General features: G+C 37.7%; 1 protein-coding gene across 4 annotated transcripts in view; it reads right to left on the bottom strand.

Annotated features, from left to right (window-relative positions):
- Nucleotides 1-14,719, bottom strand: part of ELAPOR2 (endosome-lysosome associated apoptosis and autophagy regulator family member 2) — a 266,046-nt gene that overhangs the window by 60,523 nt on the left and 190,804 nt on the right. For all 4 annotated transcript variants that reach the window (XM_067042702.1, XM_059073559.2, XM_067042701.1 and 1 more), the window contains exons 3-5: nt 10,808-11,003; nt 4,482-4,629; nt 1,614-1,700 (exon numbers count right to left, since the gene is read on the bottom strand). In XM_067042702.1, the coding sequence (XP_066898803.1) occupies nt 1,614-1,700; nt 4,482-4,629; nt 10,808-10,971 (399 nt within the window). In that variant the 5' untranslated portion in view covers nt 10,972-11,003. The remainder of the gene's footprint in view (nt 1-1,613; nt 1,701-4,481; nt 4,630-10,807; nt 11,004-14,719) is intronic.

Below are 14,719 nucleotides of genomic sequence, written 5' to 3'. Positions count from 1 at the left end.
TAAACTAATGTTAAGTGTGCCTTGCTTTCTCATTTGCCACCCTACTCTTCTCTGTAGTCTCTGGCTGGCCAAATTCAAGCAGTATAAAATTAAAACATATCTGACGACTTCACCCTGCCAGAGATTCAGAGAAGTAGTGTGTTAAGTACTTTCTTTTTGTGTTAAGTCTTTGTAAGTGGAGAAAGCATATTTCTTGCCAAGGGTTACTTGTACCTTCAAAGCCCAGCGGACTGAATGCTTAGGTGAATAGATCTTAAGAGGTACTAATATCACTTCCAGGCATACAGATCAAAAAAGTACTCTGAAAGGGTGCATCATATTAATCACTCAACAATGAGGTACCTGGACTTCCCTGTTGGTGCACTGGTTAAGAATCAGCCTGCCAACGCAGGGGACACAGGTTCAATCCCTGGTCCGGGAAGATCCCACATGCCGTGGAGCAACTAAGCCCGTGTGCAACAACTACTGAGCCTGTGCTCTACAGCCCACGAACCACAACTACTGAGCCTGCATGCTGCAACTACTGAAGCATATGCACCTAGAACCCGTGCTCCACAACAAGAAAAGCCACCGCAGTGAGAAGCCCACCCACCACAAGGAAGAGTAGCCCCCTGCTCGCCGCAACTAGAGAAAGCCTGCGTGCAGCAAAGAACACCCAATGCAGAAAAAAAAATATTTCAAACAAAACAAAACAAAAAAGGATGAGGTACCTGCTACAACACAAAGGCAAGGATGGGCAGTCACTTACTGAAACAGTGTCCACTCTACACTGCAGGCACCACACTAGGCCCTCCCCATGTATCATCTCATTTAACTCTGCAAGATTGGTCCCATTTCTCTTATGAACTATCAAAGAGACGAAGCCAATTGCCTAAAGAAACACAACGACTGTAAACCAAAGTTAGATTTTAAATCCATGTCTCACTCCAAAGGCCTCAAATAACAATAGATTCAGAGACTGTGTTACCTGATAATTGCCTTCAAGCACTTAAGAGTTGTCCTTAAAGAAATAAGGAGTTAGTCTATCAGACACAACCAGAAAGGGTAGAACTTTGAACAATGGGTGATGAATAGATAGAGAGAAAGCAGGTTTCAACTCCAGACACGGATGAATTTTGTAATACGCAGAGCTGTCCAACAATGGGGTCAGCACAGTCCCCAACAAGACAATCTTGAAAATCATTTGCTGGGGAGAATGCAGACAAAGTTGGATGAAAGAAACTCAAGGATCCTTCCAATGCCAAGAGTCACTGATTATCTTTCATGTGATTGCCACATCTGTAAACTTACATACTCAGAGGTTCTGTATATTAGTTTTGAGTAGACTTACTTCCTATTAATGCCCCTTATAAAAGGAGGAGAGTTGGAGTGTGATGGGAAAAAGCAGGAAAGGGGAGTGAAGAAGAAACAGAAAGGCAGGAAAACAATACTATGAAGAGCCTGACTCCATGAAACTTAGGGAAAATTTCTTTGCTAACTAGAAGTTTCTAAATTAAAAAAAATTTTGATTTTTTTTTCTTAAAATAAACTTTAAAAAAAGGGGGGGTTGGGAAAAAGAAGGAAGGAGAAGGATGGGGTTAGCGGAAGAAGGAGGAGGACAGAGAGAGACTTACAGAATGAGAGCCCCATGCTCCACTGTCGGTGAGTTTTACCCACTTGTCAGCAGTGGTGTCCATCTCCTGGCACTGATCATTTTGAATCTGTGGAGGAAACACAAGGGCCCCAGTAAAGCTTCTTGAATGATGGCTTTAATTCAATTTGTTACTCAGCACAGGACAGGCTGCAAGAGCTTCTTTCAAGGTCTACAAAACAATGGCCATGAGTAATTCTCAACAAGTAAACGTACCAAGACCTCTGGAGCCTAAGTGACAACTGCATATGAGTTAGTAGTTCTAAGTAAACCATACTCATTATTGTAACAAAAAGACTAGGCCGCTAAGAAGGCGGGGGTAGCGGGGGGTTGGTAAGCAGGAGCGTCAGAGGCAGAGGAAGAGAGAGTTAACACTGAAAATCCACATAAAGGGGAAAAAGTCATCACAAAAATGTAAAAGCTTGCACTCACCATACAGGCCCGAAAGTATAAAAATAAAGTTTATTTTTATAAGATTTGGGGCCGTTAAATTTTTTAATTAATAAATGAAATCTGCTTTGTCTTCCTTTCCCCAGGACTTAACCCAAATGTGTATAGATAAGTGGCTACAGCCAAAGTCAAAGCCCCCAGCTGGTATTTGGGGACAGATGTTCATGATATTCTATGCCAGTTCAAATGAATACAGCTAATATCTTCAGCACCAAACACTTTGTGCTTTTCAGACAATTCTTCCCAAATACCTAGGAGTTGGGACATACTCTTCCAGGCCTATGAAGAATACCTAGACATCAAAAATTTGGCCATCTTTACAGTCTTGTGTAAAAGTCAGCAACGGAGTAGGGTTAAAATAACATCTCATCAACTATACTTCTGCCCAAATGGCTATTTCTCTCTTCTCTAAATCATTTTTCCACTTCATTCATCCCCCTGACTAATTTCACAGATAGCATTAAAATATTTTCCATACAAGTTATTTCCTAAAGACTTACTAACTAGAAAACAGATCCTTGCAACAGCCAAATACCAGACAATACTGGTACTGCTCCTGAGGACATCTGCTTTAACTGAATTCAAATGTCATATTTATATTATAAGCATAATGACAATCCTAATGGAAATGGTAAGCCATTTTTAAACAGATAGGAACACTGAATATACCTTTGGTGGTCAATGTTTAGATAAACTGAAAGGTTTTTTTCATCTGATATCAGATATCATGCGTTATCGTGACATTCTATTGGCATTCCACAGATCTGAGTTCTCCTGTTATTCTAAAAGTAACCAGTAAAGGTATAACCTTGGTCTAATCATTTATTCTCTCCAGATTTCAGTTTCATCATTAAAAAAAAAAAAGTGTGTGTGGAGGGGAGAGCTGAATGAAACTCCCAGACTCCTAAAATTAAATACTGCTTTGAATTATGAATTGTTCACAGGTGCATCTGCATCGTTCAGTCTTCAGACATTTCCTTCCCACTAACCATTTTGCAGGATGGCCCTAAGGTGTTGACCCTCTGAGTCAATAAACTGCAACCTATAAAGCTAAAACATCAGTAAAAGAAGGAACATGAACTCACCATCCCTTTTCAGTCTACATCCAGAAGAACAAAGGTATGATTGAGAGGAAGTAATGAAATTTCATGCCTTAAGAGTACCTTTACTGACAACTCTCAAAGGACTTAATGGACAACACAAAACTAAATGCTTATTCTAACAATTATATAATTATCTTGCTTAACTTTATTTTAGTAACATTGCAAAAATGTCCAACGGAATAGGGAATCATTCAGTCTGAGAAGTATCTTACAAACAAAATGCAACTTAAAAACTCAATCTGTTTGAATATTGCTTAACATCTTAAACTCATCAAAGGATATTAGAGCTGGGAGGCTCCTTAAAAGGTCTTGTCTACAATCCACTTTACAAAAAGGAATTCTGAGGGCTAGAAAGTTAACTTAATTGTCCAATAACACACAACTAGCAATTGCAGAGTTGGGACCTGAGCCAGAATCTCTTGACTTTGAGCCTAAGGCTCACACCTTCATGGAAAAAATATCTTTTCCTAGCAAACTTTTGATTTAGAAATTTCCATTATCAAGAGCAATATAAATTTGTTTTAGCATTATCAGTACATTTATTCCTGAAATCTGGACCACAGAAACATTTACAAGATATTTTCCCAGTTGCCTGCACAACACACTTTTTTTTGGTTTAAGAAGTCAACCTGAAAAGTTTTTCTCAAGGATCTGAGTCACTGCCACAACAAATATTTGCAAGATTAGATACAGTTTATATAAATAGTTAAATAATTGTTCATAATAACAGCCCATTCTGTTAGACTATTGTTTTTTCCTATATTCTGTAATGTTATTTAATCTCTTGTCAGAGACATCAACTATCTCATCCATTGATTCCATTGGATTGTACAAAACCGGCAGAATCAGAAACACACAGACACTCCTAACTGCCCATGAATACACTTAAATAACTCAAATATTTGAAACTGCAAAGAGAAAAAAAGCCTTTTAAACAAAAATTAAAATTGGTAAAAACATATTTTTAAACAAAGTAGCATCTGTAGCTATAAAAAATTTTTTAATGAATCTTGGGGAAAATATCTGTCACACAAAAAGTCTCCACCAAATGGTCTCCTAATAATCACATCCAAAAGGAAAACAAGTCCAATGTTACTCTACAAGGTGAGAGCTCAAAGTTAAAGAAACAATATTAAGCAGAAAATATTATAGACAAAAAATAACACTTCTTTTCATATTGAAAGCTTCAGTGAACACAAAAACCAAGGAGGCATACAATGGAACGGGAACAAGTAATTAAGAGAAATTTTATATGAATGTCCTTTAAAAAGTGAATTCTAGAATATAAAAGCCCTTACAAAGAACTCAAAGAAGATGTTGTTGTCCACATACTGGTACTCAAAGAAAACATAGCCTGACTTCTTGAGGTGCACAGCGTAGATCAAGGATACCGTGCAGTCATCACGATTGGACTCTATGTAATTTCCACGAGGGACCCAGGAAGAGCTGTGGAAACAAAACCATTTCATGTCAGCATTCAGAAACCTCTTTTTTCACAAGTTCTGTAACTGAGATTTAAAAGCGGATCCATCGACAAAGCACAGCAGAGGAGTCTGAAGCTCATGTGGAACTCACAGGCCAACACCATTGCTGGAAAAAGGTTCATTTCTTGTGGCACATGACTTCCTAAATGGTGGTATGGTTATACAATCAAGTTGCTATGTAACTGCTATTTTTCACCAAAAATTTGATTGCTAAACAGATGATCACTAATTTCAGTTGTCTTAGATGGAGTTATTCTCTCAAACAATATCTAAAGTTTTATTTACAAACATATGCTTGGCAGGGGAATGCAGAGGTTCCTTGATTATGAGAGAAGATATTGTCTTAGAAAAAGCCAATTTAAAGTGAACCTAAATAAAATATAGATCACAGTGTCATAATACATAGTAGGGGTAAAAGTCTGATTGGAAATTTTATCTAAAAAATAAAATGAAATATTAAGAAAATACACTAGTGAACAAAAGTTGGGTTGTAAATCTAACCGTAAGCTAATTCTTAGATTAATCAATAATGAGTCACGTGCCAACTTTGGGGCCAAAAAACATTTCCAAACAAACTCAGTGACAGCACAACTTACTATCCTTCTCTTCAAATTTAACTTTCTATCTGGATGATACGAGAGATTTTGGCAAATTATTTTCTTTTTACTAACAGAAAAAAAAAATTTGAATGAAAGACTGAGACTTCAACATCCCATCATGACTCACTAATTGGTATTGGATTTTCCCTTTTCTTTAACAATCTAGTAAACTAAACAAAACACATGAGCCATGTTCAGGCATTGACAATAGGCAGTGCAGGACTGAGATTCTTGACAGCAGGAAAACACATGAGACAAAGCCTAAATTGACCCTGACCTCATTCTTCAGGACACTTTCCAGACCATGGCACTGGGAGATAGCACCCAAGCAGAGCACAGTGATCTCACTGAGCCAAGGAGCAGAGATGAATGTTTGGGGCAGCTGAAACAACTGGAATTTTCAGGCCTGAGATGCAGAGAAAACAGGGGCTCCAGAAGTCCATATGGAGTTTCTCTGAAGGTCCAGGATTGGGTCTGGAGTGGGCAGGCCTACCAGAGAACAGCCATTGCAAAGCTAAGACATAATCAGAGAGGTCACTTTTATGGCAGTCGCTAGAGCTCCAGGCCAGCCAGAAAGGAGAAAACTTAATAACCCCATTGGACATTCATCTGAGATTCCAGAATTGCCACACTTCAGGAATAAGGGCCATGCCCTAGGGTAGGTATCAGCAAACTTTTTCATAAAGGGCCAGAGAGTCAATAATTTTGGCTTTATGAATCATCTGTTCTCTCCTGCAATGCTTAACTAGGCCATTGTAGTTCAAAAGCAGCCATAGACAATATATAAATAAATGAGTGCAGTTGTGTTCCAATAAAACTTTACTTACAAAAACGGAGGGAGGGCCCACAGGCCACAGTGTGCCCAACTCTTGCCCTAGAGTAAAGACCATGACCTAGAACTAAGTGTGAAACCAATATCGAGCCACCCTAAAAAAAAAATTTTTAAACCAGACCTGACGAGATCAAGGCATTCTTCTAGTAAATAAACTGCCTTCCAAAACAAAATCCAACACCTTTTAAATGAAAGAAAAAAATAATCCACATTCCCTACATCTTAACATTCATGATGCCCAAGATACAATAAAAATTTACTAGGAATGCAAAAAAGTGGGAAAGTATGACCCTTAATTGAGAAAAAAAGATAATCAAAAGAAATAGACAAGGGCTTCCCCTTGTGGTACAGTGGTTAAGAATCCGCCTGTCAATACAGGGGACACGGGTTCGAGCCCTGGTCTGGGAAGATCCCACATGCCGCGGAGCAATGAAGCCCGTGAGCCACAACTACTGAGACTGCACTCTAGAGCCCACAAGCCACAACTACTGAGCCCACGTGCCACAACTACTGAAGCCCACAAGCCTAGAGCCTGTGTTCCACAACAAGAGAAGGCACGGCAACGAGAAGCCTGTTCACTAGAATGAAGAGTAGCCCCCACTCGTCGCAACTAGAGAAAGCCCATGAGCAGCAACGAAGACCCAATGCAGCCAAAAATTAATAAATAAATAAATTTATTTTTTTAAAAAAAACAAAAGAAACAGACAAGTATTTAAGACAGCTCTTTAAAATATAATCAGCAACATCAAATAAAAGATAAATACAGTGAGTGAAGGGATGAGGAATCTCAACTATTTTAAGGGAAATAAGAACCATTCTTAAAACTAAATGGAAATTCTAGAACTGAAAATTACAATACATGAAATTGAAAATTCAACAGATGAGCTTAAGATCAAGTTTGAGACTGCAAAAGAAATAGTCAACGACACAGCAATAGAAACTATGTAATCTGAAGTCTAAGAAAAAAAAATGGGAAAAAAATAGAGGCTCAGTGACTTTTGGACAACACCAAGTGGCCTAACATACATGTAATTGGAATCATAGAAGAGAAAGAGGGAGAAAAAGGGGCAGAAAAACATTATTGGTGAAATAGTCGTTAACAGAATTCCCAAATTTGGTGACAATATCAACCTACAAATTCAAGAAGCTCAGTGAACTTCAAGCAGGGTAAATACAAAGAAAACCACACCATCACAGTCAAACTGTTGAACAGCAAAGATAGAGAGAACATTTTATAAGTAGTCAGGGAAGTAAAAAACATATTACATACAAGAGAACTAACCATACAAAATACAGCTAATTTTATCACAAACAAGGGAGAGATTCAGAGGTAATGGAACATCTTTAAAGCATGGAAAGAGAAAAGTAAAAGCCCAGAGTCATACGTCCAACAAAATATTCTTCCAAACTGATGCTAAAATAAAGATATTTATAGGTTAAACAAAAAAAAAGCTGAGAGAATTTGTGAGCAGCAGACCTGCATTATAAGAAATGATAAAGAAAATTTTACAGGATGAAAAAATAATACTGGATAAACATGCCAACCTATATACAGGAGGAAAGAGCACCAATAATGGTAAATATGTAAATAAGCATATTTTTCTCTCTTAAGTTTTTTAAAAAACAATTGATTTTTTTTTTAATTAATTTATTTTTGGCTGTGTTGGGTCTTCGTTGCTGCATTAGGGCTTTCTCTAGTTGTGGCGAGCAGGGGCTTCTCTTCATTGCGGTGGTTTCTCTTGTTGTGGAGCACGGGCTCTATGCACACAGGCTTCATTAGTTGTGGCTCGCGGGCTCTAGAGCACAGGCTCAGCGGCCATGGCTCACTGGCTTAGTTGCTCTGCGGTATGTGGGATCTTCCCAGACCAGGGCTCGAACCCGTGTCCCCTGCACTGGCAGGCAGATTCTTAACCACTGCACCACTAGGGAAGTCCAATCAATTGATTCTTTTTAAAACATTTCATTGTATTATTGGGTTTATAATGTGTTCCTATGTATAATATATAATCATAGCTCAAAGATGAGGGTGTAAAGGGAACTTTACGTATAAACTTTACACTTTACGTGTAAAACTTTACGTATTACATAAAACTTACATATTATATAAAAGTACAATAATAATGCTAATAACACTTTAAGAATAGATATTGTAATTTGTGGCCTTTGTAAGAGATCTGAAGATATAAAAACACTAACCATAACAGAAAACACTGATAAATTGTACTTTTTCAAACATTAAACTTTTGTCTATCATAGGACACCATTGAGAAAATGAAAAGGCAAAAGCTACAGACGGAAGGAAATATTACACACACATACATGTATTTCTGCATGCATGTGTATATGTTAAATATTATATAAATATATTCATGACATGATCTCATGTCTAGCATACACAAAGAACTCCTACAGCTCAATTATAAAGTGACCCCCCCAAAAACAGCAAATGGGTAAAACATTTTGACACTTAACACACACACACACACACACACGCACAAAACATATGGACAATGGACAGACATATAAATAGTGCTCAACACCTTTATAAAGAAGGGAAATGCAAATAAAAACCATAAGGAGATATTATTTCTCATACACACACTTAGAAAGACTAAAATAAAACATGACTTGACAATACAAATGTTGGTAAATATGTACAACTAGAATTCAAATGCACTGCTGGACTCTAATGCTACCACCATTTTGAAAAGCTCTTAGTCAGTTTCTTATAAAGGTCAATGGACATCTTTCCATATGACCCAAGCAACTAAAAAGAAGTAAAAAGAATACAATATTGGGTGGACAGAGAAAAGGGAGAAAGGAAAAAAGGAGGGAGGGAGGAAGGGAGATAAGCAAAAAAGTAACAGGCTGAAATTTACACTGAGACAGTTATACTCAATACACTGAAAAATTTCTGCTTATCATTCAATCTCGTTAATGAATAAACAATTCCAAGTTTATTGGAATTAGAAAAAGAAGCCACATCAATATCTCCTGCCCACCAAGACAAAGATCTGAGGTCTCATAACATCCTACTAGTACCTTCCTCTAAGGAACTCTTTTATTTAAAAACATTGAATTAAATTACACACACACACATTTCCCCCGTTACACAAAAGTACAGTGTTCCTATGAAACCTTTCGTAAGCTGAAATGGCTCAAAGCAAAGAAGCAATTACCTTAGGACACATCTTACTAATGGATTTACAAAATAAATCAAGATAAAGCATAGATCCCAGACACAGTTCAAAGTTACGGTGGCTTGATGCTGAGATGCTGCACGTAGTTCCACGAAAGAGCTTGGTGGTGCCACTCTGGCTGCCCGTGGTGCACACTGCCGGTATGACAGCCCCCATTGCTGCAAAACCAATGCTGAACAGTATTTATGCTTTTTGACTTTTTTTTTTTTTTTTTTTTTGGTAAAAGTGAAAATCCTCTTCAGATTTCTTTTGGTTAGCAAAAACAGGTACTAATATAGGTTTTTAATAAAAGCGAAATGATATAAAGCAACCTTGGTAAAAGCAGGGATGCGTGTGTGTGTGTGTGTGTGTGTGTGTGTGTGTGTGTGTGTGTGTGTACATACATAAATATACATCTTGAACTGCATGGGTCCAATTATACGCAGATTATTTTCACTAAAGACACATTACAGTACTACTTGATCCATGGTTGGTTGAATCCACCAGATGCCAAAGGATGTCTATAAAAAGCCAACTGTTAAGTTATAAGTGGATTTTCAACTCAAAGGAGGATGGGCACCCATAATTCCACATCGTTCATGGGTCAACAGTGTATGCATGTGTGTACATATATACATACGTACATGTATATATACGCACATATACATTTTATATATAGTTAGAATTATTAGATATAACAATTCTGTTAATGCTATCTAACATCACAACCCTATGTGATGAAATGACTGTTGTCAGAAGAGTAAAAATGTCACCTGGCAGAGAGAGAGAGACAGCTATATAAAGCAAGGGGGAATGCAGGGAAGGTAGGAACGAGGGAGGAACAAACACATCTGTTATCACAGCTAAATAATTCCCCAGCATCTTTAGCTCACGGTAAAAATACTGAGTCGTGAGAAACCATCCTTGTCAGAAGGTAGCCCGAGGCCTAAAGTTAAATCCTCCTAAACATGGCCATGTGAAAGGGGAATGTTACATAGTCAACACAAGAAAACAGGAAGGGTAACAGCCCAAAGATAAACATTTTGCGTTTTTTCAAAACAGTTTATCATTCCTCCAATGTTGTCACAGGCAAACCTAATAATCTCCTATTAAAAAGGTGGAAATTAAGTCAAGGTGCTTCTAACCAGAGACACTCAAGTGTCAAAACGAAGGTTATACATTTTTTTCTCTCAGGGGAAAAGAAAAAAACATTGAAGTTATTCATTAAAATTAGAGAAGGGTTTGTAGAAACACCACTGACTTTAATATAGTTATAAATGTATTATTAGAAAATTAATTTGTTTTCTCAATAGCTTTATTGAATTTTTTGCATACAGTCTCTATTATGTCCTAAGAGCAACTATTTTAACCTCACGAAAGTTCAGCTACATTATTCCTAAGGACTGTTAAAAAAAACTGTCACTATTTGCAATTAGTTTATCTATAATCCCAATCACTATCAAGATTATCCTCAACATCTTTCTGGAAAAGAGCAACCACACCCTTCACAAGGCTCCTTTGGATTCTTACTTGTTACAGCCGTCCGGCCTGCTGTCCGAAGGGCCGACCACAGTGTCCATGAATGTTGCAACGTTGGAAAATCCTGCCGGCAATTCATCCCATTCATCAAATTTGATGCCACTGCCCAAGGAGTAGGTGCCTTCACCACACTTACTGCACACCTGATTCTTCATTTCTAGATACTCCCCAGAAGCACAGGAGAAAGCTGGAAGGCAGAAGAATGTATAATCCATTAGTCATCACACCCCCCATCAATTTCCTCCCCTTCCTCACCAGCACTATTTTTATAAAGCTCTGATCAGGTCACACCCTAATTAAAGCTTTCCAAAGTCTCCCTTATCACTGCATGCACTTCACAGTCAGACCCCGACCTATTTTACCAGGTTTATCCCTTGACCCATTCTCTTCCAACCATAACAAAATTCTTATCACTCCCAGAATATTTCATCCTCTTTCTTGCCGCTGTGGTCTTTCTTCGGAGATGCTGACCAACACATCTGCTCACCTGAAAAACTCCTGTTCCTAAGTCAAAAAACAACCCTCTTCAGAAAAGAAGATGGGGCCTTATCCCACCAGGCAGTCGACTGTGCCTCTCTCTGTGCTCCTACATTACTCTTCTCATAATACCCCCCTTAAAGACAGACAGACAGATGGATGGATAGATAGACATCACTTATCAATTGATGTGAGACTTCCAGCTTCCAGAAAACAGGGATCATTGTTATTTTTGAATTCCTATTTGTACCGGGCAAATACTGAGTGCAAATAAAAGGCTGAACCAGTGAGTGACATAAACATAAAGGGGATAATGAGAGGGTAGTGCTTCACATGCAATAGCTAAACAAGTATCTCCACCATGAATCCATGTTTTCACTATTCACGACTCCCACTGAGTCATCTCCACAATCTCATTCTTTTTACTGACGATGTCAAGTTCTGTGCTAATGCTCAGAACTAGAAACAGAAAACAGCAGCCGCAGGCAATGCGCAGGACAGCTGACACAGTTATAGAAAAGACGGCAATTCTGCCGCTAAGTTATTATTCACTCAGCAAATGCAAATCTATGTCCCCCAAGAGTGTGGCTCTGTGCTCAGAGCAGTATTAGTCACTCAAATGTAGCAAAGAGCTTTCTAATCCTTTAATCAGGATATTAAAGAAACAAGAACAAAATAAGACCTCTAAATTATCCAATGAAGAAAAACAAATCTCCCACCAGAGAGCGAGGCAGCAAAACTTCACATTTAGGTAAACTCCCTTTAAGAATATATTTGGAGGGACTTCCCTGGTGGCACAGTGGTTGAGAGTCCGCCTGCTGATGCAGGGGACATGGGATCGTGCCCCAGTCCGGGAGGATCCCACATGCTGCGAAGTGGCTGGGCCCGTGAGCCATGGCCGCTGAGCCTGCGCATCCGGAGGCCCGCGTACCACAAAAAAAAAAAAAAAAAAAAAAAAAAAAAGAATATATTTTGAAAAAACGAATTAAAGATACAGAGCTAAAACCTACACTCATCTACTTACTTATCCACTAAATAAATGTTTTTCTTCAGAAAAGCTTAAAATGGTGTACAATGAATTTCTAACCCTCAAATCAACATCCCTAAATTAGAAGAACATCAGAAAATAAGGAAAGGTTAGGCAAAAAGTATTGCATGCTGGCTACAAGGTCAAAACTATCTTGGGGTCAAGTTGTACCACTCCCTAAATCTGTGACCTTGAGTGAGATATGTCACCTCTCCGGGTCTCAGTTTCTATCTCTGAAAAAATAAGATAATAATCATAGTGCTGCCTGATAGAGCTATAATGAGAAACTAAAAAATAGTATAAAGTGGTTAGCACAGTGCCTTGCCTTTAATAAATGCTCACAATACATGATTATGATCACTACAACATACCAAGAAACAGTTATAGAAAAAAATTTATTTTACTTTTTATGGTTTATAGGTCTTCTAGCAAACTGATAAACAATACCATAAACCAAGAGCCAGCAAACTAGAGCTCACAGGCCAAATCTGGCCTGCTACCTGTTTTTGTAAATAAAGTTTTATTGAAACACAGTCATAACCGTTCATATACATATTGTCTATAGCTACTTTCACACCACAGTGGCAGAGGTGAATAGCTGTGAGAGAGACTGCACTGCCTGCCAAACTGAAAATATTTACTTTCTGATAAAACAAAGTTATCTTTGAAGACAGTTTAGTCTAGTGTCCAAAACTGAACTTTTAACTTAAATAGTAAGAAGTAACTTTTTATGATAAGTTGTTAAAAGGGACCCTAGACTCTAAAAAGGAGATGATTGTGTTTGTGTTGTTTCAGAGAGTGTCCATTGCCCTTTAAAGTCATTAAGAATATCGCCAACTCTTTCAGAGGTATTTCTCTAAGGTCAGAAGGAAAACTGAGAGATAACGTTAACAGTAAACGTATTGAGTATAACACAGCCAATTCTTTTTTACTCACAGTAGTTATACAAAGTTATTGTGAAAACTAAACTGGCAAATAATGAACCACTGCTCCTGGGGAAAATACAGGCTCAGGCTCCTGTGATTCTCTAGTCACAATATCTTCATCAACAAGTCACAGTATCACCTTCATCAATATCTTGTTTTATGGGTTTTTCAGCCAGAAAACATCTTATTTAAAATATATTGTTGATTCATCAACATTAAACTTATGGCCAACGGCACTAATACTTATACTTGAACTAAGCTTATTTAACACATGAATTTTCTCCAAAAGGCAAGGGACAGCCTTCTTGCACTTAGGATCACTAGCCAGCACTTCAGCACTATTTTAAACAGTAAGATTACCAATAAAAAGCATAAGAACGCAAAAAACATGGCATTAAATAGACTGTGCAAACGACATTGTTGGCTGTATGCGAAATGAAATAAGGAGGCAGCCTGTCACCGTCTTCAACCTCAGCTGGGACCACATGGTCGGATGACTCATTTTTACCACTCTGTACATGTCTGCAAATGACAGTGAAAGTATTACATGGACTGCTTTGAGAGTTCCAAATAAATTTTTTAAGGTAGGTAAATGTGCAAATATGGAATCCATGAATAATCAGGATTGATGTGTTTTAATAGACCTGTGAAGAAGGAAGATACTATGCCCATTCGCCAGAAGTGAAAACTGACACACGGTACATTTAAATAACCCTATTAGAAAATTATCCAATTAACAAGTGGCAAAGATGATATTCAAATTTAGCTCTCTGATTCCAAAGCTCCTGTCCAAAGAAAATTCTATTTAAGCAATAATTATTATAATCAATGCAAAAAGGGTAAGTAATGTCAAATTAATTCATTATTATATTTCATATATTTCTTCATTTGCTGTCTTCAACTGTTAAAAAATATTCATGAGCATTATAAAGCAATAACAATTCCCTACCCCCAGGTATCTTATGAAATTTGTAATATATTATAGCTGAAACACACACATTTACGAAATATTTTAGCAAGTTACTAACTTCCATATGCCTCAATGTCCACACCTATAAAAGGAAAATAATAGTAATATCTATCTCCAAGAGTTTTGGGAGTAAATGAGATATTCCATATAAAACATTTAGCAGTGTGCCTGACATAAAGCACATAATAATTGTTAGCTGCAATTATTAATAATATAATTCAGGGGTCTGGGACAATCAGAATTCTGCCACTGGATAGATGATTATACATCTCTTTAGAATAATTACATGGTCAAAGTTAGTTAAATAGGTATAGGGCCTTTAGTAATACAGAGGAGCTAAAGAGTCTACAGCTTTTTGTATTTTAATTATTGCCTCCTCCTCAATCTTTTTTTCCACCCTGGAAGCCAGCTCTAGAGTCACATGTCAAAGGAAAGGAAGAGCCACACGTTCTTATTAAACACACTTTACTCCATGAGATGATGTCAACACGGCCCTACCGACC

This window comes from Kogia breviceps, chromosome 9 (genome assembly GCF_026419965.1).
Source record: "Kogia breviceps isolate mKogBre1 chromosome 9, mKogBre1 haplotype 1, whole genome shotgun sequence".
Lineage (NCBI taxonomy): Eukaryota > Metazoa > Chordata > Mammalia > Artiodactyla > Physeteridae > Kogia > Kogia breviceps.
Note: the sequence above shows the minus strand (reverse complement) of the source record. Positions and strands in the feature narration are given on the sequence as shown.